The sequence below is a fragment of the Micromys minutus genome (genome assembly GCF_963924665.1).
Source record: "Micromys minutus genome assembly, chromosome: 20".
NCBI classification, from domain to species: Eukaryota; Metazoa; Chordata; class Mammalia; order Rodentia; family Muridae; genus Micromys; species Micromys minutus.
Genome location: NC_137955.1, coordinates 15,491,738 through 15,518,734, shown reverse-complemented (window position 1 = coordinate 15,518,734; position 26,997 = coordinate 15,491,738). Strand labels below are relative to the sequence as shown.

At 37.9% G+C, this 26,997-nt stretch overlaps 1 protein-coding gene across 1 annotated transcript in view; it reads left to right on the top strand.

The window, feature by feature from the left end:
- Window positions 1-26,997, top strand: part of NDUFS4 (NADH:ubiquinone oxidoreductase subunit S4) — an 87,021-nt gene that overhangs the window by 36,087 nt on the left and 23,937 nt on the right. Inside the window, exon 3 of the mRNA XM_080933894.1 lies at window positions 24,547-24,719. Within this exon, the coding sequence (XP_080790020.1) occupies window positions 24,547-24,719 (173 nt within the window). The remainder of the gene's footprint in view (window positions 1-24,546; window positions 24,720-26,997) is intronic.

Genomic DNA, 26,997 nt, shown 5'->3' with positions numbered 1-26,997 from the left:
GCTGCTTTGCCCTTGGCTTTTCTAAGTAGAGGAGCTGGGCCTTGGAGGTTGGGGAAAGAATGTCCTTGTTTTTGAGTTTTATTGGAAGGGCAGGTTTTCCCTCTGTTTGCCTCCCCACCTCAGTCTCCTTAGTACATTTGATGCATAATGCACAATGAACATGTCATTGCTTTCTTGTAACTTTACAATAGAGAAAAGGTAACCTTGTAATGTTTTCTTAAGATTCTGAGTAGTTGTTCTCCCTAAATAACCAAAGCATGAGTTGTACTTGTATACAGTGCACTTTTAATTGCTTTTAAATAAAGTTAGTATGCATTCTATTTTAGTGCACTGACTGCTTATTTGTCAAATTTTAAGTTAAAAATTTACCCCAGTTTTAAAAAAATAGAAAAGGGATTCTTATCAGAGTTGTTTCCATTCTTACTGAAAGTACTACAAAGTGAGGTTGAACAGGAGGCTAGTTTTATGAAAAGTCTGTTGGCTGTCATCATCCCTTTGTTCAAAGTGCTCACTGAGTGTTGTCACATGCCACTCATGCTTCTGGTGAGATGAGCCAGTTTAAGCCAGATTAGATTACATTAAAGGCAGGTTTATTGGGAAGCTGCTCTCTGGCAGAGTTCGCTGGCCCCAAAGGAGGAGAAAGAGATGAAGTACATGTATGCAGAGAGCAGAGGGAGAGAGAATGTGAGCAAGCAAAATGTCTGCATTCTGTAGGAGGAGGCTCTGGGGAGGGGCAGCCCAGCAGGGTATGCCAATGTAGGACTGAAGGGTGCTGGGAGAGCCTGAAGACTGGGTCTGTTCTGATATGTCCATTGCCCCAGATCCAAGACCAAACAATGGTGACACTTGAAATCATTTTCATATATACGCTTAATTATTTTGTCCATAAACTAGTTAATACTACATGTTTTTAACCTTTATGAAGGTATTATGGTTATAAATGTATCTCTAACTTAAAGCATAGAAGATAGGAAGCTTTTAGAAATTTATAAATATGGCTTTTTTACTATTTGAGAGGATGGAGAAGGGCAGCTGTCATTTCAAAGCTTTCTGGAAAAATGTTTTTATAGTATAATGCTACTGATGTAAAAATACTAGCATTTTGGACAATTTTAGTTGCCACTATTATTTTTTATCAAAAGTCAAGTATGCATGAAAAATAATCATTGTTAGGTTTGGCCAGTTGTATTTTATTAAGTTCCCTCCAAATTGCCATAATATAGCAGTTAAAGATGATCATTACTTCTAATAAGTCATTACTACTTGATAATAAGCACATGGCACTAGCAGCCGTCTTAGCTGGTGAGATTTCGATATTACTGGTTTACATGTATATAAGCAGCAATTTATTTCAGTAGAATTATTTTGTTACTTTGTCTTAAATATCTTAATGACCTCAATTTGACTAAAATTTTTTTCATTGAACTTTTTTTGCAAACCTTCAAAAATAATGCAAGTAGATTTGCTAGATAAGTATTTTGTAGTGTTATTTCTTCTCTTATGTACTATAAATTCTTGATGACATGTATAAACTTAGATTTACAATTTACCAGTAAGTGATCCATGCAGAAAGATAAAACTCAGTTGAAGGCCTGCATTTTCTTTGACTGTGTGTCTTTCCCCCCACAGGGGTCAGCTTTTCTTTGGTGAGATTACTTTCTTTTTGAGATGGCAGCACTATCTCTGGTAGATTATAAGTAGTGTCTGCAGTTGGGGCTATGCAGCCTTCTAGCAGCTCAAGTGTCTGTTTTGTCTGGACTTTACTCACACACATTCTTTTGCAAAATTTCAAGGCTTTAGTCTGGAGCACTGGGTCAAAGAATATTTCTCTTTGAAGGGGAGACAGGATTTTTTTTTTAATGTTTTATTCACTAAGTAGTATTTCATTTTACATCAAAGAATATCAGTCTTTGTGAACCTACTATGGTGGCAGCTTAACATGTGGGTTTTTCTCTTTCTTTCACTAAATACAGATAATGTTGCTTCAACTAAATAGGACTGTTTAAGATACATAAATAGGACTATTAGATTTAAATTGTAAAGAAAAGGCATTTGCTGACTATAAATACTACTTTGCAATATTATTTATTTTTTGAAAAGGAATATAGTATTTTAGAGTATACTTCCCTGTGGACTGTTACCTAAACTACTAAAAACAATGAGTAGCTATGAAGACTGCAGAGATAGTGATTATAATTCTAAGCAAGTAAGGTAGCCACCCTGGGTCAGCCTCTTTAGTAAAATGTGTGGGCATAACCCCAACGTACTAAAGAATGGGCATTATTTTGAAAAATATCAGTGACTCAAACAATGAGACATCTTTTTACATTTAATCTGGAAAGTTTCTTTCTGAACTGGTTACATGGGTTAATTGGAAATGTACTAATAATTATAGAATATTATTAACTTTAAGGTTATTGTATATCATGTTTGAATCACATGATTATATATATGCCTACACATTAATATAAAATGGTTTTTATGTTTATATGTAAAATATGTAAAATATGCAGTGAAATTTACTGAAAGTTTGTCTAAATAGAATTAAGGTATAAATATTTCTACTCTTCATGGCATAACAATTTGAAAGCAAGTGTAGCTAGCTTGTACATTTCATTTAACAATAATGATCATTAAGGCAGAAAGTTTATACATATAATTTTTATAGATAAGATTCTTTATATAAATGTAGAACTTTTATTTCCAAAATATGTTTCCAGAAATGTTATTCTAACATATCATTAGGCTGTATGAAACTTACACTTTTGAAATATTACAAAGGAAATAAATGTGAAAAATAATAGCTTTTATATATAGACAGGAACCATTAAAGCTTACAGAACAGCTATATTAAATTGCTGGAAGAACAAAAGATCTTTCGTCTACAGTGTTCAGCCATCTCTATTATCTGTGATTCTTCAGCAATTAAAGCAGATTATTTTCCTCTTTGTTCCTACTTAGAACACTTGAACAATACTGAAGAATTGAACTGACTGGAATGTTTTTATCTTACAAAAGCTTTAAAGTTCTATGCACCAATTAGCAAAATACAGTAAAGGTTTAAACTGTTAATAGCCACAACCTGGTGAATGTATAGTAGCATTCGAGGTCTGTTTAACAGCTCCTAGTGTGGTCTCTTGGAGAGAGTAACTGTGTCTGTTCTTTTCTTACTTTACTGCCTGCTGTGTATGGAAAGTTTGAATAGTACTGGACACTCGCTTTTAGGAATTTCAGATTCTTGCATGCTATTCTATTGTCACTTTGGCTCTCATTAAATTCAAGTTGATAATATTTTATTTTATTAGGATTTAGGTAAAGCTTATTTTGCTATTTTCAAGACAGTTCTAGTGTGAAAATATATATCAGTCTGTTAGTAACAAACTCAAAGTTTTTGTGCTGTGTGTTACATCCTGCAGCAAATTGCTTGTCCAATAGTTTTTATTTAGCACAGTGGAGCCAACCTTGAAGTGTTCGTTCTGTCTTTAAATAAGTGTTCGTTTTGCTAATTGGTGCATAGAACTTTAAAGCTTTTGTGAGATAAAACTTTTCAGTCAGTTCTGGTTTTAGTTTGGGATTTTGCTTGGTTTTGATCTCCTTAATGGAAGAAAATATTGTGCTTTCTGTTACAGCTTTTTTAATTGGTTACTTTGCCAGATTGAAAAGACTTTATCTAAATTACTACTAGCTTGTTAAATGATTTGTGCCCATTATTTTCTAGTAGATTTTCAGTAAAATTTGGGGTAGAAGGATGTAGAAATTTGAATGTAGCATGTTTTGGTAACAAGTATATACCAGAGAATGAAATGTGGAATTAGAGCAAAAGAAAGAATATACACCCCAAATTTGAGGCTAGCAAACTTTGTTTCCTGTTTAGAGTTTCTAATTTTATATGACCCACTCTTTGCTTTATTTCTTCTCATACAAATAGTGCCTGCAGCATTACAGGTATTAGAAGTTTCACAAAATGGGTCTGTTTTTAAAATTGGCAACAATGTGGAGGCTTTACCTTGGGGAATGTGCTGTGTCTCTAAAACTGCCTCTTTCTAAGCCACACATTTCTAGAAATGTGTGAATAGGGTTTTGTTCAGTTGCTGTTTCATGTTAACACTTCTAAAGGCTTTAAGTTTACTGAATGTTAGTTAATGAAGTCCTCAAACTTTTTTCATGCTTCCTTACACAGAAACCATTTTAATTTTCTTAAAGCAATACACAAGATACAGATCCACCAAAATGCAGCCTGGGATTACTCATTTTATCTTGGAGCCGTGGATTTGATTACTGAGGTCATTTACATGTATTATATAGTGGCTACTGAATATACATCATTATTATCAATGAAAAATAATTTAACCCAATTGAACAGTACCAGCTGGTTGATGCGGTTGACCCCCAGCCAGTTTCTCTGCCTACAGTGCTTCACATAGATGGTCTCACAGTGTACTCTTTGACTTCCTAGTCAAACAACCCTCATGTCTCCAACCCTGGCTGCTCTGGCTTTGACTCCTAACTGAACTCAGATTTACTAACCAAAGAGTTAAAAGTGAGTTTTTAGTTTGAAAAACATAAACATACTATTCTGCCCTGTGCTAGGGAATTCAGAGATTACTTCTCTAGCTGCCCAGTGGTTTTAATTGTTTGTTCAGATGTATCGTACAATATCTAAAAAAATTATTTCAGTTATAATGTTAGACATCATGTACTTTTACATTCATCATGTATGTGTTCAAATGCTTTGAAAACTTACTATGTACCATATTCTAGGCCCTGAGAATACACTGAGAAAAGGACATACTTCCATCTTGGAGCCCATCTTTTCTATTGTAAGCATACAACAATTTGTTGATAATCAAATGAGTTCCATAGATAAAGGAATCTTACAGAAAACAAAATCAAAGCTAGATGATAGAGAGTAGCAAGAAGGGACAGAATTGTCTACATAGGCAATCAAGGAATATACTTTGAGGTTCTGACATATGTAGACTAAAATCTACATGGTGGTAAAGAACCTTCTCTATGAAGGTTTAAAGTAAGAAAATTTCTAATGTAAGAAATAGCGGAAGGTTAAAGTGTAAAGGAGCTGCTACTTGTCAGAACGGAAGGAAAACTGTCATATACACATGCACCCACCCCTAACGGAAGTTAGTTAATAACACTTTGCGAATAGACATCAAGGAAAATAAGCTGCTGTCTACCAGGTAGAGGGTGACAAACCCCTGTACATTTAAACTTTGAACCTTGCTCAGTCAGTTGCATGGCTGATGGATGGTTGTAGTTGTCTGTCTTTATCTTAACTCTATCCTTCTATGTATGTTTTGGAATTTGTTTCTTCTGAAACCTATCTGTGTGGCTACCCCACTTTGACTTTGTGACTGCCCCTCTTCTGAATATTAACTGACAAACATTTCTCTCTATCTGGCTGGCTGATTACCTTATTTTCTCCTTTCTTTCTCTCCTATTAAGAGGCCTTGAGTTCAGTTAGACAGCTACTGGTTGTCCCCAGGATATAAATGACACTTGTATTTTTAGGGATATCATATATTGTCTTGCTGGTCATTGCTGCTGTTCATAGGTTTTACAGCTGGGAGGACTATTGATTGTTTTGCTCCCTGGGCAGCTTGTGTGGCACTTTCAGGTACTATGAGAGCCAATCAATCCTCAGAGAGGAGCTTCCAGGTCAGGTTTAGCTCAATCCCTTCAAGTCCTATATCCAAAGCATGTACCTTCAAGATATGGGAGGCAACCAAGGACAATGGCAATACTCTATTATTATCTTGATAGTCCTTTTGATTTCCCTGACCAACAGCTTAAAAGGAGGTCTCCCATCCCTGGGACTTTGCTAGATAATCTGCGGTTTTTGGGAAGAGGATTATCATCCCAAGTAGCATAACTTCATACAGACCATTCCCATCTCTCTCCCTCTCCCTCTCCCTCTCCCTCTCCCTCTCCCTCTCCCTCTCCCTCTCCCTCTCCCTCTCCCTCTCCCTCTCCCTCTCCCTCTCCCTCCCTCTGTGTGTGTATCTGTTTACACACACACGTGCATTTATATGTACTTTGTTTTCTTACAACTTTATTTTAAAAAGAAAAATACATGTACAGATTTTTAAAGGCATTTTGGCATAAACCTATATGAATATATTTTGTCAGTACTTAATTTTTTTAAAGGTTTGATACTATGCATTGAAATCTTACTAGTTACCATAGCATAAAGTACATGTAAAACAAAACGTAACATGGAAATAGTCAAAGTTTTCTTGGTGTGTATAGATTAAACATAATGATTTTTAAATACCAAAAATTGCTTCAAGGCCATCTTCTTAGCTCTTGAGTTATTGATGATCTAAGATCTAGGTGTGTCCACTCTCAGAGGGCTATATGTACTTTTAAATACATTTAAAACAGTGTTTTCCTATGACCTTTTCACACATCTTTGATGTTATTTATCCCATCTCCCTTCTTCACCTCTGTATAGCCTTCTTTCCTAGTCACAGCTTCTTATTATTGTGATAAAACATGACCAAAGGCAGCTTAAGGGAGGCAAGGGTTTATTTGAGCTATCAAGTTTCACATCATAGTCCATCACTGATGGAAGTGAGAGCGGGAACTCAAACAGGGAGAAACTTATACTGAGGCCATGGAGAGTTACTGCTTGTTCCTCATGGCTTGCTCAGCCTACTTTCTTATAGCATCTAGAGCCATCCTACATCAGTCATCAGTCAAGGACATCTCTACAGACTTGCATGAATGCCAGTCTGGTGGGGGTGTTTTCTCACTTGATGTTCCCTCTTTTGAATGGCTGTCTTTTGTCAAGTTGACACAAACCTAATGTGTACACCCTCCCTACCTTTCTAGTTAGCCTACCCTTCCACCTTCCCCGATTCTCCTGTCATAGCACCTGTGTCCTGATATTCCCTGCACCATCCTCATCCACTCCATATTCCTGTTTCTTCTTGGTTTCCACAGTAGTCCAGGTTATATATCCAAATCTACATAATTCAAAGCTAGGGTCCACAAATGAGAGAGAACATGTAGTGTTTATCTTTCTGTGTCTGAGTATGCAGAATATACAACATATACTAAATGCATATAAGTATACATATATATATTTATGAGTATATGAATATGTCTATAAATAAGCATATTTATACACATTTAAAATTTACAATACTTTTTAGATCTACCCATTTTCTGGTTTCTTGCAAACTTTATTAGTTTTCTTTACACCTGAATAGAATTTTATTTTATATATACCATATTTTTATTATCCAGCTTTTAGTTGAAGGGAACTTAGCTTGTTTTTAATTTCATTTAATGCCTGTGATGGTTTGAATAAGAAGGACCCCCATAGGCTCACATGCTTAAGTGTTTGCTTCACAATTGATGGACTATGTAGCAGGGATTAGGTGGTGTGGTCTTGTTGGAAGAGGTTTCAAGTAGCCTGGGTTAGCTTTGATCTCACTGTGTTGCTGAGGTTGATCTTGAACTTTTGTTTCTCATATTTCTACATCCTCAGTGCTCAGATTACAGGCATAAACTACTGTGTTCAGTTTATACATTGCCGTGCATTGAACCCTAGGGTGTCATACATTGTAGGCACACAATCTGCCATCTGGGCTATACCCCTAACCTGATGATTTCTTTACTGATATTTAGTGACTCTTCCCTCTTTAGACCAATTTTGATTTTAGTGCACATTATCAGGAACCAGAATAGATGCCAGCTCTATGTGGCTTCTACTCACTTACAGATTGATGTTCATCCTTTGACTATTAGTCTATGGTATCTTTATCATGTCTGATTTTGGAAACAACAGATAGCTGGATATAATTTTTTATATATAAAGCAAGTCTGAATCTTTATTGGTAAGTTGAGTCCGTGTACGTTTAAGGTTATCATTATGAGGCATTTACTAGTCTTTTGTTGGGTTGTGTTTCTGGCTGGTTAGACTGTTTGCTTGCTTTTTATTTGTTTTTTCACCTTACCATTAGAGATGCACTGACTCACCATTTTGGGCATGATGGGTTCTTTTCTACCTTGCTATCTATATTTATCCTGTTTCTTACATAAAGTTCCTTGTCTTTTTTTTTTTTTTTTTTTTTTAGAGTGGAGCTAATTGTTGGGTGGTGGTGGTGGTGTATGCATTTAATCCTAGCACTCAAGAGGCAAAGGCAAGCAGAGGCCAGCCTGGTCTACAGAGTGAGTTCTAGATATCCAGAGCTACGCAAAGAAAACCTGTCTCAAAGAAAAAAACAACAAAACAGTATAAAAAAAAACAAAAAAAAAAAAACAAAAACAAAAAAACCCCAAAAAACAAAAAACAGTTGGAGCTAATTTAATTTAAGATTACAATTATTAATGGGGGAGGGGGACAAAGCATAAATGTGGAAGTCAGAGGACAATCAGAGGACTTGGCTTTCTCCTTCTGCCATGTGGATCCTGAGGATGGAACTCAGATTGTCAGACTTGGCAACACATGCCTTTCTCCAGTAGGCCATCTCATTGTTTTCATAAAATCTTTCTCGGTACTGTAATGATTGAGATTCTCTTTCTCTGTGTATAGTATTCCTTTAAATATCGTCTTCAGTGTTGGCTTGATGGTCATGAATGGCTATAGTTTGTAATTGCCTTGAAATGTCCTTATTTCTCAATCAGTCTTAAAGCTCGTTCTTCAGATTTTAGTAATCTTGATTGGCACTTGATTTACCTTTGTAGTTGAGTTAGCCTTTTTCCTTATAGCTTTCCCCCTTGGTATTTTTGACATTTTGGTCATATTGTTTAGAAGTTTTCTAGTCAGTGTCTGTTGAGTTCTAAATGCCTTTGCCCATTCTGTGGATTTTCTGACTGTGTTCTAGGGTTCTTGGACATTGTGACCATGTATCCTCTTACCCGTGCCCCATCGGTTTTCCTTGACTGTTGAGAACCAGTGCTCTAGAGGTTGGTGCCTGCCTCACCCCAGCCTCAAGACTATAAAATCTGAAGCTCCATTGCCATCCCGGCCACCGAGCATTTCTTGCCTTGTGCATTGCACTTCCCTGTCTTACCTGAATCTTCTGGGCCCTGCCTGCACTTTTCAGTTTGTCAACTCTGGCACCTGCCCTACATCCTCCACTCAAGATATTTCTTACCCCAAGGCTGTGGTATGTTAAATTCAAGTTCTCTGACTTGAGATTATTCTGTTTTCTCAGTCTCCCGGCTAACTCAGTTTTAAGCCATAGGTTCATTCTCTGTCAAGATAGTGCACAGCCACTGGCCAAGTCATACGGAGTGATAGGGGTCTTCCCAAGGCTCACCCATTCTGCTCTGTTTTTTCATCTAAACCAACAGCAGGAGTGAGACTTGAGCCATGTGGCTGGAGCTGCGTTTGGCATAGATTTTCTCAGAAGTTTTCAGGTTCCTCTCACTGCCTTCACAACTTTCTGAAGACTCTCCATCTTTGGTGTTAAGTCCATTCTTTATTCTTTTAACCAGCTCTTGCAGCCTCAGTGGGCTCTCTTACCTGAAGGATGAAATTTCTTGAAACGAATTCTATTTGCCGAGAATTTGCTTTGTTTCCATTTGTAATAGTGGGGGTTGAATTCAGGCCCTTGGGAATACTAAGCAAGTGTGCTACCAATGAGCTACATCTCCATTCATTGGCTTACCCTCACTGCTGGTTTATATGACAAGGAATGTGTATTTTTAGAGTTTGTGAGTAATCAGTTAGTTGAAATTAAGTTTCTAAATCATAATTTTAATTAAATACTCTTTATTTTTATTCTGTTTATTTGTTTTTATTTCTAATGTGTGTGGGTATGTGATGGCAGTGGTAGATCCCTCAGGTCTGGAGTTGTAGACGGTTGAAAGCCATATGTGGATGCTGGGTCTGAAATGCAGGTCCTCTGGAAGAGCAGCCAACGCTCTTAACGGCTGAGCCACCTCCCTAGCCCCTACAATAAAAATTTTATTTTATTAATGGTATTATTTAAATTTTATATGTCATAACTGATATTTTTATCTGTTCTGTCAGTTCCCAATGAGAAATCTTAACATCTTAAACTATGATTTGACTGATTCTTCCATTGTTTGGATGATGGATGATGTCTTTGCTTTTCTTATTTTAAGTCTCTACTATTAAGTACATAAAGACAGAAGACTATTGTCTGTTCCTCCTGAGTTGATGCTGTATCCTTACGTGACACTCTTTATCTGCCACTGTGCTTGTTTGAAATCTACCTTGATATTAATACAGCCGTCTGCTTTTCTTATTCTTAGTTTTGTATGATATATACTGAATTCTACTCCTTTACTTTTAATCTACTTGTGAATTTACACTTACAACATGTCTTACTAATATACTTGGTTCTTGCTTTTTCTTCCAGTTTGATAATCTGTATCTTTCAATTTAGTGTTTAAAATAACTACTTAAAAAATTAAGCATTCTTAGCAGAATGGTTGGGCTTTAAGCTTTGTTCTGTGTTTTCTATTTGTTCCATCTGAAGTCTATTTTTGTATGTCCTGCCCCTCTGACCCCACCCCCACACCCACGCAGTTGCTCTAGGGATTACAGAATATACCCTTAGGTTTTCATAGTTACAAATGATTAGTCTTCCTCGTCAGTCACCTAAGATTTTGAATCATGTAGGATCCACACTCTGGGCATGTCCATGTTATTGTAAGCAGAGCTTAATGGCCTCTTCTGATGGGATTTTGGAAGACCAGAGTGCTGAGAGAAATGTGGACAGTAGAAGCTTATGAGGTTTCAGAAGGAAACAGGGATGTAGGAACTGGGCTAGAAGCCACTCATTATATGAAGCAAATAGTCTACTTTCCAGGTTGCAGAGACGGCTCAGTAGTTAAGAGCAAGTACTACTTTTCCAAGGAGACCTGAGTTCAGTTCCCAGCACCCATGTTAGGATGCTGACAACCACCTGTAACTCCAGTTGCAGGGGATCTGAATACCCTCTTCTGTTCTCTGTGCTCACCTATACATGAAAGAGAGCAAGTGGAGCAGAAAGATAGTTATAAAGTATGGTTTGGTGAGGAAAGCAAGTGAGCTTAAAGTTTTAGACAAAAAGGCTGAAGATATGGCTCAGTAGTTAAGAGCACTTGCTCTTGTAGAGGACATGGGTTCAGTTCCTTGCACCCATTTTGTGGCTCCCAATCTCCCTTACAAAAAACAAGCACCATTAAATAGACACCTCAAGAGTTTACTATTCATATGATGATAGGGAAGATGTTCTGAAGGTGGGTCCCTGCCCCCTACCTGCCCTGACCCCACCCCATTAAAGGCAATTAAGTTGTAAAAATGCCAATCATTTGTAAGGAAAACTGGAACTGAGAGTGTTCCCCAAAGGACTGCTTTCTTGTAAACAAGTGTCTAGCATAGTGTTTTCTCAGGAGGACTTAGGAGGAAGCCAAACTACATCTTTAGCTAACAGCAAAACTTGTCAGCTAGTCTATATGGGACTGTTTTTTTAGACATGCAATACAGGAGAGTTACAGGATCATGGATACATGTCTGTACCAAGGTTCCAGAAAGCCGCTGAGGCTAGGCTGTGTTGGTCAGTTAGATTTTCTGTAAGAATCTAATAATCCAAGAAGCTGAGGTTTAAGCCTAAATTGGAATGAAGATCCCAGGCTGTTAGAGATGGCAGTACTATTCAGTCCTTGCCAAGGAAAGCTCCAGGCATGGGAAGGAACCGGCACAAGGAAGAGGCTGTGTATAACAAAATAAGCCATAGAGCTGGAAGGGCAGGGTTATTCTAGCTCAGATAATTCCACTACAGGCCCCAAATGTCAAGAGTTTGGTGTTGCCCTTTTAGGTATCATTCTTCATTTGGTCTGGTGTTTCCTTGCTGTGCCTCATTCCTCCCTTTTAATAGATAGAAATATTTATTCTTTGCCATCATTTATTGGAAACAAGTAACTTGTCTTTTGAGTTTATAGGCGTTCACAGTTAAGAGTCTGTGTCTCAGGCATGGAGAGATGGCTCAGTAGTTGAGACCTCTTGGCGTACATGTAGTAGTTCAGTTCCCAGAACCCACAGGGAACATACAGCCACCTGTAACTTAGGTCCCAGGGGATACAGTTTGTTTTCCTGGCCTCCAAGAGGGCATCAGGCACAAAAGTGATGCACTGATATGCATGCAGACAAACCCTCTTACACTGAAAAAAAATGATTCCTAAAAACCGTCTGTCTCAGAGTTGGGTCTACACTTACTTTTGAGCAAGTTTTTAACTATAGAACTTTGGGGGACTTTTGGAGATGACTAAGTCTGGCATTATTAGATGAACATGGAAGTGAGGGGTTAGGATCAGGATGTTTTGATTCACAGTCATGGGCTGTGTTTCTGTGTTGTCTGTATTAAGTCTCTGTCAATCCACAGCATTTAGAGTCACTTGAACAGGGCACTCTGTCAGGTGGTAGGGAGGTCCCCAGTGAGCCTAGGGCCAGCACTTGTCTCCTTCTGCACTCTGTGGACACAGTGTGACCATCACACACTCTCGCCACCAGTCTCTCCTGGCATGACGGACCCTCATGCCCTAAACTGCCAACCCGAGCAGACGCCACTTCCTTAAGGTATGCTGGTCGGTTATCGTGCCGCAGTGAGAACAATAGCGCACACACGAGGTGGACCACTGTCGTCCTGTGCTATACTAGTACACACTTTACATCCACATGTGCCATAAAGCAGTCCTGTGCTATACTAGTACACACTTTACATCCACATGTGCCATAAAGCATTGACTTACTGTTAACAAGACTTGAAATGTTAAAGTAATGAACACAGAAGAAAAGTAGGGCTGAGGTAATAGCTCAGCATTAGAACCTGAGCCTGTCGCCTAAGATACATGTAGTGAAGCTGGCAGGGTGGCACATGTGTGTGGTTCCAGTTCTGGGGATTCATTGTCAGGAGGATCCTTGAGAACAGCTGGCATACCAAATTGGGGAACTGTAGGACTCAAGATACCATCCCAACAAGTTGGATGGTTTCTGAGGAATAATCCAAGGCTATTTTTCATACACATATTGCATGTGCGTGCGTGCGCACTTACTTATATCTACATATAATAAGTACACATGTACATACACACACATGCAAAGAAGAAAACTACATATATCCATAAAATTACCATTTTTATTGTTCCTAATCACTTGAATTCAGTTTCTTCCACCCTTTCAGAGTGAAGAACTTTGTTTAGTGTTTATCTTAGTGCAGAGATATATTGAGACAGCTTCTCTGAGATCCTGATCATCTGGGGCTTCCCACCTCCTATACTAAAAATCATTATAGGGCACCAGCACGATAGTTCAGTAGGTAAAGGTGCCTGTCACCAATACTAATGAGTTTGATCCCCAGGACCTACTTTGTCAAAGGAGAGATCTAAGCCATGCAAGTTGTCCTCTGATCTGCACACATATACTGTGGCATGTGCACACCCATGCATGCATACTCATATATACAAATAAAAAATTTTAGTCTAAAAGACCTTAAATTAGCTTGTCTGCCATAACAGTGTTCAGAGACTAGGTGACTTGAATAACAGTAATTTGTTTTCTCACAGTACCAAAGGCTAGGATTTCAAGATCAGGGTGCCAGCAAGTTTGGGTTCTATTGTGAGTTCTCTTTGTGGTTTGTTAGAGGCTGTCTTCTAGCCATATCCTTAGTTAAACAAAAGAAAGGAAAGAAGCCTTTCTAATGCCCTATTGTCATGATCTGAGCTGAAGTCTCAGTTCAGTACCAGCACTTTTGGGCTTTGGTCTTCAATGTGGAATTTTAAAGAAGATACAGACTCTTGGCCTTCATAGCATATGAAATTCTAGATGTAAAATATTTATTTTATTACTTTAAGGCTACCAGTTTACCTTCATACTTTTAAAAATATGACTTTTAAAAATATGATGAAATACATAACGCACACGTTTTCAAGTGTACCAGTCAATGGCATCAGGTTAACTCAGAGTATTGTGATGTTGTCCACTTCAATCTTGGGGATGGTTTCCCTCCTCCTTCTGACAGAGTTGTGTTCATTAGCCAGTAACTCGGCATGTCCTTCCTTAGCTCTCATAATCTGTTCTACTTCTGAATGAGTTTGTGCATTTGATAAGCTTCATAAGCAGAATCATGGAAGATTAAGATTGCCTTTTGTTGCTCACTGCATTAACATGTTTGCAAGGTTCATCCGTGTTGTGGCATGTGTCAGCATTTCATGCTTTTGTTGGCAGACACTTGAGTTAATTTTAAATACTGGCTCTGGTAAGTAATGCTGCTGTGAACATACACATTTAGATGAGTGTTAGAGTTACTTTAGTTGGTAGATGTCCCGTGCCACCGTCTCGCCAGCAAGAACAGACGCGGTACACAAGGATCCTTCTGCAGCAAACCTTTAATGGAGGAAGACCCCGAAGGGTGGAAAAGCACCCAGTTTTATACCCTTGAGGGAGGCGGGGGAAGCGTGTCTCTACCTGATTGGCTGCTCGCTGGTGGTCTGATGATTACGTCCCGAGATGGGCTGTGACTTTGGCTTGCCTTGCTCTTCACGCATGCGCTTTTAGGTTGTTTGTCAGTTTTAGCTGACTCACGGCCCCGGAAACCGGCGCCATCTTTGCAGGGCGTTGGCTGCAGCCCCCTTACAAGTCCCCCTTTTTGTTTTGTTAGGCAGCGGATGGTCTAGGACAAGAGACTTGGACTAGAGATATTCTCGTGCTGTGATCTCTGTCTTAGGTCAGTCACTCTCAATGTAGCCTTATCCATCTCTGGATTCCCTCATCGCCTCAGGGGTCCTGTCTTAGATTGGTCTAGACCAGAGGAAGGTTGCCCGTCACTGAGTATCACAGCTTATAGTCCGTTTCACCTCTTAATAATCCTAGGGCGAAACTCCAAGCAGGAGGCCAAGCGCTATGGATCATGTGATTATTTTATATTCAGAAATACTGTCTAATTGTTTTTCACTGTGGCTGTACCACTGTATATCATGGTAATGGAGCTCTTGTTTCTGGACTCCCCATTTCATTGCTCTGTATGTCATCACTGTTTTAGCTGCATAATATTACAGAAAATTTAAAAATCAACAGGGAGCACTCCGTTTTTGTTATTCTTAAAATTGTTTTCAAACAAAAATTATGTGTAAGGTTTGAGATGGATTTTTCTATTTCTGTCAAAATGTCGTTGAAATTTTATTTGTTTATTACTTTGAGATGAGGTCTCTATGTAGTCCTTGGTGGCCTGGAACCTGCTATGTACGCCAGGCTAGCCTTACAGAGATCTGCTTGCCTCTCAAGTCCTGAAATTAAAGTTATGCCTTATCATGGGTAGCTATCATGAGGTGTTGGTAGGTTGCAGTGAACCTGTGATTGCTTTGGGTAGGAATGTATCATTTTGATAGTATTAAGATTTTAAGTCCATTCCTATAGGATACTTACACTTATATCTTTAATTAAAAAATGTTTGTCATGTTGAATATGCAAAACTTTTGTCTTTTTTGTTAAAAATTGTCTGTTGTGTTCATTAGGACATTATGATGTGTTGTAATGTAACTTTCTGTACAGATTGTTCATTGTTAGCGTATAAAACACAGTTGGGTTTTTTTTGTTTGTTGATTTTGTACCATCCAGTTTGCTGGATTTCCTTATCAGCTATAACCAGCATTTTTTAGTGGTAATCTTGAAAGGTTTTCTACATAGTACATCATGTGATCTGGTAGCAGATAATTGTGTGTGGTTTTTCTTTTTAATTACTCCTCTTGCCTAATCTTCCAGAGCGCTGTTGAATAGCATGGGTGGCCTGTGATGTTCAGTTCTTCATCTTAGAGGAAACGATGGTTTCAGTTCAGTCTTTTGTCATTGTTCCTGTACATGCAATGTGCATAGCCTTCCTAAGACTGCAGTGAAGATCAGAGTCTTAATCATTAAACTTTGGGAATTTGATTAAGCTGTTCTGATGTGTCATTTTAACAACGATTTTACTTGGGGTTTGTGGATCTTTATGTTGATATTTTTCATATTTAGAAGTATTCTAGTTTTTCACATTTCTTCTTTCAGGTTTTTCTTATGTATATGGGTGGGGTTTTTGTTTTGTTTTGTTTCTTTTCTCGCATCTCTGTGTACCACATGTGTGCATTGTATTTGGGGAAGCCAGAAGAGGATATCAGAGATTCCATGGAGTTGGAATTACATAGTTGTAAGCCTCCATATAGATGCTGGGTATTGAACCCAGGCTCTCTGGACGAACAGCCAGTTCTTTTAACCACTAAGCCATCTCTCCAGCCTCTCTTCTACAACTCTTAAACTCATACTGTGTGTTTGGTTGTTTTTTTTTCTCAGTATTTTTCTTGTTAGGTAGTTCAGTGTGTTTTTAGTTTCTGTTGTCTTATCTTTGCTTTTAACAGCCTTTCTTTAGTGACCAACTTTTTGTTAATCTAGAATAGTATAAAATATTTCCAGTACAACTTCGTTTGATTCTTCTCCGAAGTTTAAGTTTCTGACTGAAGTCCTCTACTGACTCATTCATTTTGTTCCTTTTTAAAAAAATCTTTAAACAAACAATAGCAACTATGTAAAACCTTCTGTCAGCTAATTTCAGTGTGTGTATCTTTGAGTCTATTTCTATCAGTTATGTTGTAATTGCTTATAAACCATATTTTTCTACTTATGTGCCTGCTTAGTGGTTTTTGAGTATGCAGTTGATATTCTGAATGCTCAGTTTTGGAGAGTCTAGCTCTTATGTTCCTTTATAGAAAGAACATTTAATTTTATTTCAGCCGCCAGCTACTAGCAGATCTACTTGATATCATCTGCTACATCAGTTTTAGCTGTTACCTTGTGAAAGCAATAGATTGATTATCCTGAGTGTTTATAGGTGGGTTAGAGTTGCTCTGTTTCTGAGCTTTAACTGTTCTGTGGCCAGTTGAATGCCAAGAATCCAGTAGAGTACCCTATCTGGCTTTTAGGACCTCACAGCACCCATCCTGTTTTAACTTCTGCCCTGATTCAGCGTCTGAAGCTTACACACATCTTTTCAGAGCACTGCCTAGCAACTCACTTGCCCCTTCAGCACCAAAGCTCCTTAGCTTTGGCTCCGGGAGACCATTGTATTCTGCCTTAGGTGTCCACACCTCCCGCACCTACAGTTCATATGCCTTCAGGCACTTGTAGAACCGTGATTTGAGGTTTTCTCTGTTCAGGAGTCACAAATTGCCCAGTATTGGAAATTAGTAACTGTAACTGGCAGGAGTCCGGTCCCTGTGACCCCAGGGAAAGCTGCAGCAGAATTCCATTGTTCTCACCGATGCTTCTTGTACAGCATGGCTTTGTTAATGAATCTTTACTTTTGAAACAAACTTTTAGCAGTTTGCTGATGATGTTAGCTGCCTATGTGACATATTACAGATACAGATTTATTTATGCTTCCTTTCCCTGCCAGACGCAGAGCTCAGAGTCACATGCTTGCCAAGATTCAGTTGTGCTTATGCCCATTACCTTTCTCTGCCAGTTACACCTAATGATGGAATCCAAGGTTCAATAGAATAGGGTTTTTGTTTGATACAGAAGAAACAGCACTTGAGATTTGTCTAAGTAAGGATTCATATTGCTGATGTGTTTATAAAAAGATAAACCGGGGGGGGGGGTATGTTCTATGGAGGTGTGGTGAGGTGTGGGGAAGGGGCTGCCTCTGGTGGGCCCATGTTGAGGCATCCCTTCCCAATGAGGGACCAGCCACACAATGGTATAGTATAGAATAGAGTTTATTCAGGACATGGGGAGGGGAGCTAAGAGGGTAATAGAGGCAAAGAGAGAGAGAAGAGTAGAGAAAAAGAGGAGTAGAGGCTGGCCATGAGCATATGGAGAGGGGGTCTGGGAGGGAGGGTATGGGGAGAGAAGGGACAAAGGAGGAAGTGAGTAAGAGAATGAGGAGGGGGCAAGCAACCCCCTTTATAGTGTCAGGCATTCCTAGCTGTTTCCAGGTAACTGTGGGGTAGGGCTTAGACAGAATGCTCACAATTGCTATGACAAAGTACCATGACCAAAAGCAACTTGAGGAAGAAAGACTGTATTTCACTTACTGTTCTATGTAGTGGTTCATTATCAAAAAGCAGTGAGGACAGGAACTCAAGCAGGGCAGAATCCTGGAGGCAGGAGCTGATGTAGTGGCCATGGAAGGGACTGCATACTGGCTTACTCTCAATGACTTGATTTTTTTTTTTTTTTTTTTTAATAGAACCCAGGATCACCAGCCCAGGGGTGGCTCTACTACCCACAATAGGCTGTGTCCTCCCCCCTACAATCATTTATTAAGAAAATGCCCTACAGTCTTGCATATAGTCCATCTTAGAGAAAGATTTTTCCAATTGAGGCTCTCTTCTCTGATGCCTCTAGCTTGTGTCAATTCGACATAAAACTAGCCAGCACAGTAATCAGATTATTATTCTCAAAGAAAAGGCATTGTCTTGTATCAGCAGGTTATTAAAAGAATGTGTCAGCATACTTTCTGGTCATAGTACAGTATTGAAGGTGTGGGTGTATGTGCATGTGGACACCAAGTACATACTACAGCATGATCACCTATTCTAACAACAACAATAGCTAAGTGCAGTTAGCTAAATATGAGAATGAACTAAAAATAAATTCTGACAACAGAGTGTAAATCTGTATAGAGATGCTGTTGTTTTAGAATAGCAGCTCACATCTGGACAGACCACACCAGGCCAGTGCATGAGAGGTTTATTGTGGGGGGAAGGGCAAAAGGTGGTGATGAGGACCTAGGGATAAGAGAGGGCAGAGGTCAGGAGAGTCTGCCTTTGTTTGGCTTGTGAAGTAACTGCTCACAGGTAAAGGTGGGAGGTGATCCAGGTCAACTCTGGGCAAGTATGGTGATTGCCATGGCAACAGATAGGCAGGGTCCCTGTTGTCTGTAGGTAACATCACTGTCATGTCATCGCTGGATTTGGAGGCAATCTCCTCTCTTTTTCTTAGCTTAGACAAAATGCTAACAAATGCAGCTTTGATTCTTAAAAGTGACTTCCTCATATGTATTTCTACTTGTATACCATGTCTCATGTATGCCTGTGTGTGTACTGAAATATACACACTGCATTTGTACCTATTCATACGTATGTGGGAGTGAAAAAACTACCTCAGGTGCCATTCCTCCGGTATTATCTACACCCCCAGTTTTTTGGGATGGGTGTGTCCCTCACTGACCTTTGTTTTATTAGTTGCCTAAGCTGGTGGCCAATGAACCCCAGGAACCTACCTGTCTTTGCCTCCCCAGTTCTAACATTTAAGTGGGTCACTATACCTAGCTTGTTTTACTTGTGTTCTGGAGGTCATATTTTGGCTTTCATGACTGCATAGCAAGAATTTAACCAATTGAGCTATCTCCCTACCCCCAGTCCTCTGTGTGTGTGTGTGTGTGTGTGTGTGTGTGTGTGTGTGTGTGTGTGTGTGAGAAGAGAGAGAGAGAGAGAGAGAGAGAGAGAGAGAGAGAGAGAGAGAGAGAGAGAGAGAGAGACATGGGCTTATGGAATCTTTCTGCCTTCGCCTTCCCAAGTAGTTGGGACTACTGGTACCCAGTTTGCCTAATAAATATTTTTATTAGATAAAAAACATTTAGCCTTTAATAAACTAAGTTCTTTCCTTTTATTTCAAGCTGTCTTTTCTGAGTTTATACTTTAGTTTATTGTTCAAACCATCACTCACCTTTTTAAAAAGTTTATGCATTCCCATTTGGTCTGATAATTTATTCTGTATTTATTTCATATGTAATTTTCTACTGCCATGGTTTCTACTTTCATAACTCTCAGTGTATATTATGTATCTGCTTGCTTCTTATTACTGGGGAATAAAAAGGTACTGTTAGATTTAGAAATAACAGATTCTTTTAAAATTATAATGTTATTATATAATTCCAAGGCTCTTATAGCCTTTTAAAAAATTATTATAGTTCCTAAAATATTACAAGATATCTTAGGATAGTTGATTTTACTTTCTGGAACATTGGAATTAAGCAAAGAAATATGACATTTTAGCTATTAAAAGTTTTATCATTATTAATATAATATATTTATATATTATATATTATGTAACAATATGAAATTTACATTTTATAACTATTAAAATCACATTTATGACTCTAGAGAATTGGCTCAGCACTTAGGATCACTTGTTGCTTTTGTAGAGGACCCAGGTTTGGTTGTCAGTAACTACATGGTAGTTTACTATTGTCTGAAACACTAAAGGATCTGACAGGCTGGCTTGTTTGTTTGTTTTGTTTTGTTTTTGAGGTAGGGTTTCACTATGTAGATCAGACTGGCTTTAAACTTGCAGAGATCTGCATGCTCCTGAGTGCTGGGATTAAAGGCATGCCAATACCCAGAAAGCATGAAAATTTTAAACAACTTTACTTTCAGTTTTTCCTAAATTAATAGAAAACAAATATTTTTTCAAGTATATGTGAATCTTCCAAGGATTTTCTTGATTTACATGGTTGGAAAGCTTATTTTTATATTGCAGCATCTTGTTATAAAATAACCCGTTGGTAGGCTTAATTTGTGGTGCCATGTCTAATTACCTACTACTGTAGAGGAAGAAAAGCAACATCTTGATTCATCAAAGTGTTCATGGCCGACATCCAGTAACAAGACAGATGGACAAGAGAAAAACATCACAAATTATTTAGCTAAATTTTTTTGTGACACAGGAGGCTTCAGAAATAACCAAGGACTGGGGGAAAGAGGAGAGGGCTCCTCTTAGGTTCATAGATGGGCAGGTGTATAGACGTGTGACTGAATGAGAAAGTGAGGATCCAACTAATGCTCTTCTGCTGGAACTTAACGGCATCTGTTTGTCTAGATTCTTCATAGACTCTGGACTGGCTTAGGACAGGATGTCTATAATGGGAGTCTTGGGTCTTATATGAGGTAGGTCAGAGTTTTTGCTGGGAGACAGCAGGAGGTCAGGGAGTGACTTCTTACTGTACTATTACGTCCAGCTCTTAGCCACAACTTTATAGTATGTAATGCCTCAAAGAAAAACTGAAAGGTTTGTGATTCCCATCAGTATGAAGATATTGCACATATGTGTAATGCTCTAGAATTATAGTTTTGAGCAACATTAGTTTTTACTGAGTGCTTTCTTTGTATTCTTGATTCTTTTTATAGTAGCTCTTACAAAGGAGTGTTTAGTTGAGTTTGTTGACTGTGATAGGGTATGTGGCTCTGGCTGGCCTGTAACTCAGCGCTCCTTGCCTCTTTTATTAATGTTTTGTTCTTAGCTATATCAGAAATTAAACTCATAGCTGGTCATATGGGACACACTTGTGATGTCTGCACTCGGGAAGTGAAGCAGGAGCTTGCCATTAATTGGTTACACATTTAAGACATTATATTGTTTTGTGTGTATGTGTGTGTGTGTGTGTGTGTGTGTGTGTGTATGGGGGGGGATATGGATATGAGTATGAACTATTTATTTATCCCTGTTTTAGGTCCAGCCAGTTTTAGGAAAGCAGGATGACTGATTGGCCCCAAGCAGTTGTATAGAGTATCCATCCAATCCTTACAAAGAGAAGGGCTAGTATTTAGCTTTTCTAGACTTGAAACAAAACTGCTGACTTGGTAAAGAATTACTAACTCATAATTTTCAAGGAAGACTAGATATTGTTTTGTCTTTTGACACCAGCTTCATTTTTGTTCATCCTGTTCTAAAAACTCCAATAGTTTTCTTGAGACTGGAGGTGAGTCCACGCTCTACTAGAAACTCAGACATAATCAGTCTTCAATACTCTGCAAGTCTCTGGATGTATTGTCACTTAGTCTTCTAATGGCTACTCTATTAAATTTCTAGCTTCAACCCATGCCAGTGCTGTTAGTGAGCTAATTACTAATTACTAAGGCCTGGTAAACAGTTCAACTTCTTTGGATGCAGCAAGATTTCTAGTAAAACTTCATCCAGAAACAAAAAAAGTATTTAATTATTTCTCTTTGTATAGTAAAGTGTGAACTGATAAGGGTAAGTGGGTGGGGTAACCGGAAGTAATTACTAAGGCCAGTGGCAATTTTGTGGCTTAATAAAGGCAGAAGCTAATTATTCAGTTTTTATTTAAGTGAAATGCTGCCAAAAAAGAAGGTTCCCGCAGAGCAGCTGCACTTCTTCAGTGTCACCCTAATTTACCAAAGACATAAGTGTCACAAACAGAACTTTTAAACTTGATATATAGCCACAGAAGGAAGGAGGCTTTGTTTGGAGTGCATGCTGGAGAACTCCTTTATACACATCAGCCAGCAGATGACGGACAATGATGAAAATTTGATTCTTTGAAGTCATAATAGTCATTGAAATGTGTGAAATTCTGGTATTGAAAAGAGAGAGGCCAGCAAGACTCTAAATCCTGGGTGGTTGCAAGAAGCTTGCTGGGAGGTTTTTCTGCATTTTGACACCAACTTCCCATTGCTTGTTCTTAACTTCCTTTGTTAAAAAGAAAGAAAGTTGAATTCACACAAGTGGGGACAGATGATGACCGAATCAGTTTTTATATGGAAAGCGAATATTGTTCCATTTAACATTATTAGGATAATTATTCTTTGACAATAGAAGTTTCATTTTTAACTCAACTGCTTAAAAGAAGTTTTAAAGCTCAGCAAATCTTGTGTGTTGACTGTGTATTACTGTGATTTACTAGGATTTAGATATACTCTTAACTAGTGAGTTGAAGTTCTTTAACTAACTTGATGGCTTCTAATATCTTACAGGACTGAGTTTTCAAAGTGGTAAAAAGGACAAAATATTGACACCTCTCACTCATTTCTTTTATCAAAGTAGGGTTTTAGAAAGATCACAGGTGATCAGTATTTTGGTACAAAAGTAGAAATGCACTGAGAACTCCATTAACTCAGCAGTTTACAATTATTTTATTTGTTTGCTTGTTTGCAAAAGCACAGGTAGCTCAGCATGAATTGAGAAAGGAAAAAGAATCATTGAAGATATTCAACATAGATCTTTCCAAGAGTTACAGTGTTTGATTGGAATCTTGCAGTGGGAACATTAACCCATTGCAATCTGTTAGAGAACAAGATCTTGTCACTAGCTGCCACACGATTTTCGTGGAATAACAACAGTGTCAGTGCATTTTATAAGTGTGAGAAATAAGTTTGTCTAGAAGGAGAGTCATCTGCAGGGACTTGGAATTTTTGAGCTTTTGTGATCATTAGGTGTCTCAAGCTGTTTTTTTGCCAATCCTGTAGCAGCTCAGCTGGGCTGCAAGAGTTTACATCTTCTACAGACAAAAAGTCTCTGGGCAACTTTCAAGGGCCTCAGTATTGAGAAACTCCTTGCTTGAATATCAGCTTTAAATTGGGGCATGTGTCAGTAAGTGTGGGAATTTGAGGAGACATGAAACAAAAGAAGTTATTAGTTCAGATTTAAGTATAAGCTTTGGGGCTGGAGAGATGACTCAGCAGTTAAGAGCACTGACTGCTCTTCCAGAGGTCCTGAGTTCAATTCCCAGCAACCACATGGTGACTCACAACTGTCTGGAATGGGATTAGATGCCCTCTTCTGGTCTGTTTGAGAAAGTGGCTATAGTGTACTCACATAAAATAAATAAGACTTTAAGTAAAGCGTTATTGGTTTGATTTTTGCCATGTATACATTGCAGTATAAAAGTAAAAAAAAAAAAAATTTTCTATGACCTCATTTTTTGGAGGTAACAAGTTTACTGAATGTTTTGTTTCATACAGTTGAACAAAAGCCATGTAGCATAGTTTCATTCGTTAGAAACTGAGCACAGACTAGAGGGGTCGATGTGGGGTTTGGAGAAGATGCCCGCCCACTAATGTTATGGCATACTTACATAAGTGTTTATGTATTACTGTAACTATAACAAGGAAAATGATCTTAATCTAGGGGCTAGAAAGATGGCTCAGCAGTTACAAGCAAGAACTGTTCTGCCAGAGGACCTGAATTCACTTTCTAGTATCACATGTGACTCACACCTTCCTGTAATCCCAGCTCTGAGAGACTGTGACTTCCTCATCTACACTCCGGCATACACACACACACACACACACACACACAGAATTATAAATAAATATTTTTAGCTAATGCTCAACAATATGAGAATGTTAGAGAATATTCGATAATAAACTACATGGCTGTTACAGAGGAAAAATAAACACCAAGGATCCCCCGAAGAGCATTATGCTTTAAAGTCACTCCTTAAAATGTAATTCAAGGGCTGGGAATATGCCTTAGTAATAGAGTGCTTGTCTAGTTGTGTGAGGCCTTAGTTTAAATCCCAGCACCTCCAAAAAAACAAACAAACAAAGGATGGGAATGTATTGTGCCATGGTGCCATATTAGGGATTTAGCACGGGCATTCTAAATGCTCTAATTTAGTATTTACGAATAGCACAATAGAAATATATACAGTAAAATATTAGGGGAGTAGTGAAATGAGCCAGAAAGATTATCCCAATTTATAAGCAATCAGAAAACAAGCTTATGGAGCTAGGGAATGAGAGAAGAGCAGCAGCTGATATGGAGATATTCAAAGACCTTATCTTGTTTGTTTTTAGGATGTCACTGCTTTAACTGGTGTTCCAGAAGAGCACATCAAAACCAGAAAGGTCAGGATCTTTGTTCCTGCTCGCAATAACATGCAGTCTGGAGTAAACAACACAAAGAAATGGAAGATGGAGTTTGATACCAGAGAGAGATGGGAAAATCCTTTGATGGGTTGGGCATCAACGTGAGTACTTTGAATATTGTTTTTTAGATTTTCTATTAAAATACTGCTTTTTTTTCTTTCTTTAAAGAAAATACTAATTTTTTTTTATAGCTAATAATGCTTGCAAAAACTTTTTAGTACAGCTAAGTTTCATTACAACTGAAGACATGGAATTATATATGTATTCCTTTATATGTTTATAGATATGTTCATAAGTATGCAGCTTAGACCAATAAACGTGCAGAAATTCTATTCTGGATATGTTAAGATAAGCATTGATATATGGCATTCAAATATGACTGTTGGTCAGAAATACTCTGGGGATGATATCAGTAATTATTGACACTGCCTTGTTTTTGTTTCGGTGTGATTTTTAGTTTTTGGAGGCAGGCTCTCCGTGTGTGACCAGCCAGGCCTCAGTGTTGCTGCCCATCTCCCCTCTGCCTCCTTACTGCACCGCCATGTCTTCGAACTAAGACAATACACCTGGATAACTCAAATCAGAAATTAGCCAATTTGAGGAAACCTTTTAATTTCCTGAGATCTTGTGTGAGATCTTGTGATTAGCGTTATAAGTAATAAATTATAAATTAATTTTTATAACAAAGTAGAATAAATTTTAGAAGATACCCCTGTGTCCAAGTGACTTTTTGTTAGATAGGCTTCTATTTTGGAAATTTCAATAGAATTATATTGGGAAAATATATAAAACATAGTTTCTGGAAATTTTCATATCTTAAATTTTATGTTTCATGTAATATATGGAGTCTTTTATAAATCATGTATTTCCAGAGATCTAAGAAATTTAAAAGAAAAAAATTTGTTCATACCTAGTGGTTAAAATGTTATAATTCTTTTGACTTACATGGATTATTGTATGTTCATCCATACCTAGGATTTACATATTAATGAATTTCCAGGAATATTGAGTAACAGATCCTTGTTACAATATTGATACCTTGTATATTCTAGCTTGGTTCTGGGGAAAACACTTTACATAAGAATGTTAGGCTAATCAACATGGTGGCCAATAACATAATCTCTGTGGTTTTGAAGTGGGGATAAGAAGATAAGGAATTTGAGACTAGCATGGATTAAAACAGTGAGGTGCAGCTTTTATATTTACTTGAAAGTTTATTATTTACAAAATATACATTTTGGACAGGAGAGATTGCTCAGTAGTTAAGAACTCTTCATGAAGACCCAATTTTGATTCCTAGCAATTACACTATTTTTAATTCTTGCTCCAGGGCAGTTTGAGACGTCTGGCTTTTGCAGGTACCTGCATTCATGTGCACATACCTAACTAAACACACACACACACACACACACACACACAATTTTGAATAATAAAAATCTTAAAATTTCACATTTCAAATAAATAAATAGTTTCATCCTAATTTTGGTTCTCAGTTGACCTATATTTTATCATGATATATCTAATATCAGCTTGTAGAATGTAGGAAAACATTTAAAACCTAGGCAGATATTGTCTGACTCATCTACATCTTCAGTTTACAATTTTCTTTGTAATGAGAGGACTACTTTATTTAACAAGAAGATGAAAGTATTTGTTCAACATATTCTTAGGACTTACAGACCATATTTTAGTGTATTGAAAGAGAAAGGACTGTAGATCATATACCTAAAATATATCTTTTTTCAAAGACCCGACATTTCCTCATGTGAGTGATCTAGACTTGGTGACTTTCCCTAGTAGTTCATACCTACAATACAGACAGAATGACGTGGGGGACATGACAGTGGCCTGGTCTCATGGTGAGGAAGTGTTTCAGTTGAAAGCAGGAAAAGCATGATGTGCGTACCTAGAAAGAGAAGCTCTGCATGTGTAGAGGTTGTCAGACTTGTCTTTGATACACAGTAGAGACTAGAGTCCCTAGAGTATGCACATGGCTCTGCAGTCACTGTGCCAGTGCTCCGAGTGTGTTTACATGCTTTAGTTGGGGCAGGTGAGAGGCCTTGCTAGGGAAGTTGGCTTTGTGGCTAATGAACATAGTTTTGGTTTTAAATATATTGAATAAATATCATTGTTGCCTATTTGTACTATTTTTTAAAATTTTGAAAGGCCACTTTCTAACATGCCTTGATCTTTGTTTTTAATATTTTAAAATCCACATTTTTAAATATTATATTGACATTTTGTACCTGAAGTGCAAGCTTCTTATGCTCTTTTAATTACCTGAGTCTTTTAAATGTTAGAACTCAAAGGTAAAAGGTTTAGCTTTATGTAAACCTGGAAAATATTATAAAATGCAAAAATCATTACAAGTTTGGCCCA